General features: G+C 58.1%; 1 protein-coding gene across 1 annotated transcript in view; it reads left to right on the forward strand.

Moving 5' to 3' along the window:
- Positions 1–872, forward strand: part of KCNJ4 (potassium voltage-gated channel subfamily J member 4) — a 2349-nt gene extending 1477 nt beyond the window's left edge. Inside the window, exon 4 of the mRNA XM_006757439.2 lies at positions 5–872. Coding sequence (XP_006757502.1) covers positions 5–112 — 108 coding nt within the window. The 3' untranslated portion in view covers positions 113–872. The remainder of the gene's footprint in view (positions 1–4) is intronic.
- Positions 873–1490: the final 618 nt, after the last annotated feature.

Consider the following 1490-nt stretch of genomic DNA (forward strand, 5'->3'; position numbering starts at 1 on the left):
GGAGGCGGGCATCATCCGGATGCTGGAGTTCGGCAGCCACCTGGACCTGGAGCGCATGCAGGCCACGCTCCCGCTGGACAGCATCTCCTACCGCAGGGAGTCTGCCATCTGACCTCCGCCATCTGACCTCCGGCCGCCCGCGCTGCCTCCACAAGAGCCTCTGCTGGGGGTGAGGTCCCAGGACCCCCTCCGCACTCAGGACAGAGCTGGCCCTGGCTCCGTGGACCTTCACAGCCGGGGGACCCCTTCCTACTGACTCTGGAACCCGGGCCTGGGCAGGGCCCCAGGAACCCTGTGCCCTGGCGCTCGTGTTCCCCAACGCCTGCCAGCTGGCGGTTCTGGGGCCCCGGACTCACCATCCTTTCCCCACCGGCCCTTCCAGGACGTGCCCGCTTTGTTCTCAGAACCTTGGGGACCGAGGCTGGACTTCTGGAGGGTGGGCATCCTGGGGTCTGGGGTGGGCAGGGGGTAGTTTTGGGGGAGGGAGGGACGGGTGCGTTTCTTTTGCATGACTGTGACCTGTTGCTCATGACTTTCTTTTGTAAATACCTATAAATGGAGAGAGATGGAGGCACCAAACCCACCTTCTGCCATTTGTACCTGCAGGACACGGAGGTGCCATCTCTCTGTGCACCCTCCCTCCGCCCGTGTGGCCTAGCCCGTCCCTGCCCAGCTGACTGCCCCCTTGAAGCCCTCAGAGCCAGCCTTCTCGGCCCCAGGATGGTGCTGGTTTGAGTATAGAGGTGGGAGCCCAAGGGGAAGGACACAGGCCATCCCTCCCTGTGGTTTCTCCGGGCCCCCGGACCCAGCCCAAATCGACAATGGAGTTTGTAACTATATATTTTTAATAAAGTATATGGTCCATTGGGGTAGGTTGGTTGAAGATGGAGGGTTGGGAAGAAGAGAGACCAACATAATGTGAGTGTGTATGTGTGTGGTATGTATGTGTGAATGATATGTATATGAGTGGTGTGTGTGCGTGCTATGCACGTGTGTGCTATGCATGTGTGTATTGCATGTGGCATGCCTGTGTATTGTGTGTGTGGTATGGATGTGTGTGGTATGCATGCATGTGTATTGCGTGTGGCAGACCTGTGTGTTATGTGTGTGGTATGGATGTGTGTGGTATGCATGCATGTGTATTGCGTGTGGCAGACCTGTGTGTTATGTGTGTGGTATGGATGTGTGTGGTACCTGTGTGTATATGGATGTGTGTGCTATGCTTGCGTGTGGCAGGCCTGTGTGTTGTGTGTGTATACGGATGTGTGGGTGTGTGTGCCCCTTTGTGGACACTGACCCTGCAGGGAACTCTATCACCTGCCATTCTCCTTCCTGGGAGCCATGCGAAGGGTCTGAGTGGGCCTCAGAGGCCTGAGTGGGTTTGAGTCAGAGCTTTGCTACTTCCCTGCCGTGTGGCTGTCGGCAGGTTGTCCATCCGTTCGGCCTCAGCTCATCCTCTGTAGGGCAGGGTGGGCCCTCCCTCCCTCCCT

The sequence above is a fragment of the Myotis davidii genome, unplaced genomic scaffold (genome assembly GCF_000327345.1).
Source record: "Myotis davidii unplaced genomic scaffold, ASM32734v1 scaffold514, whole genome shotgun sequence".
Taxonomy (NCBI): domain Eukaryota; kingdom Metazoa; phylum Chordata; class Mammalia; order Chiroptera; family Vespertilionidae; genus Myotis; species Myotis davidii.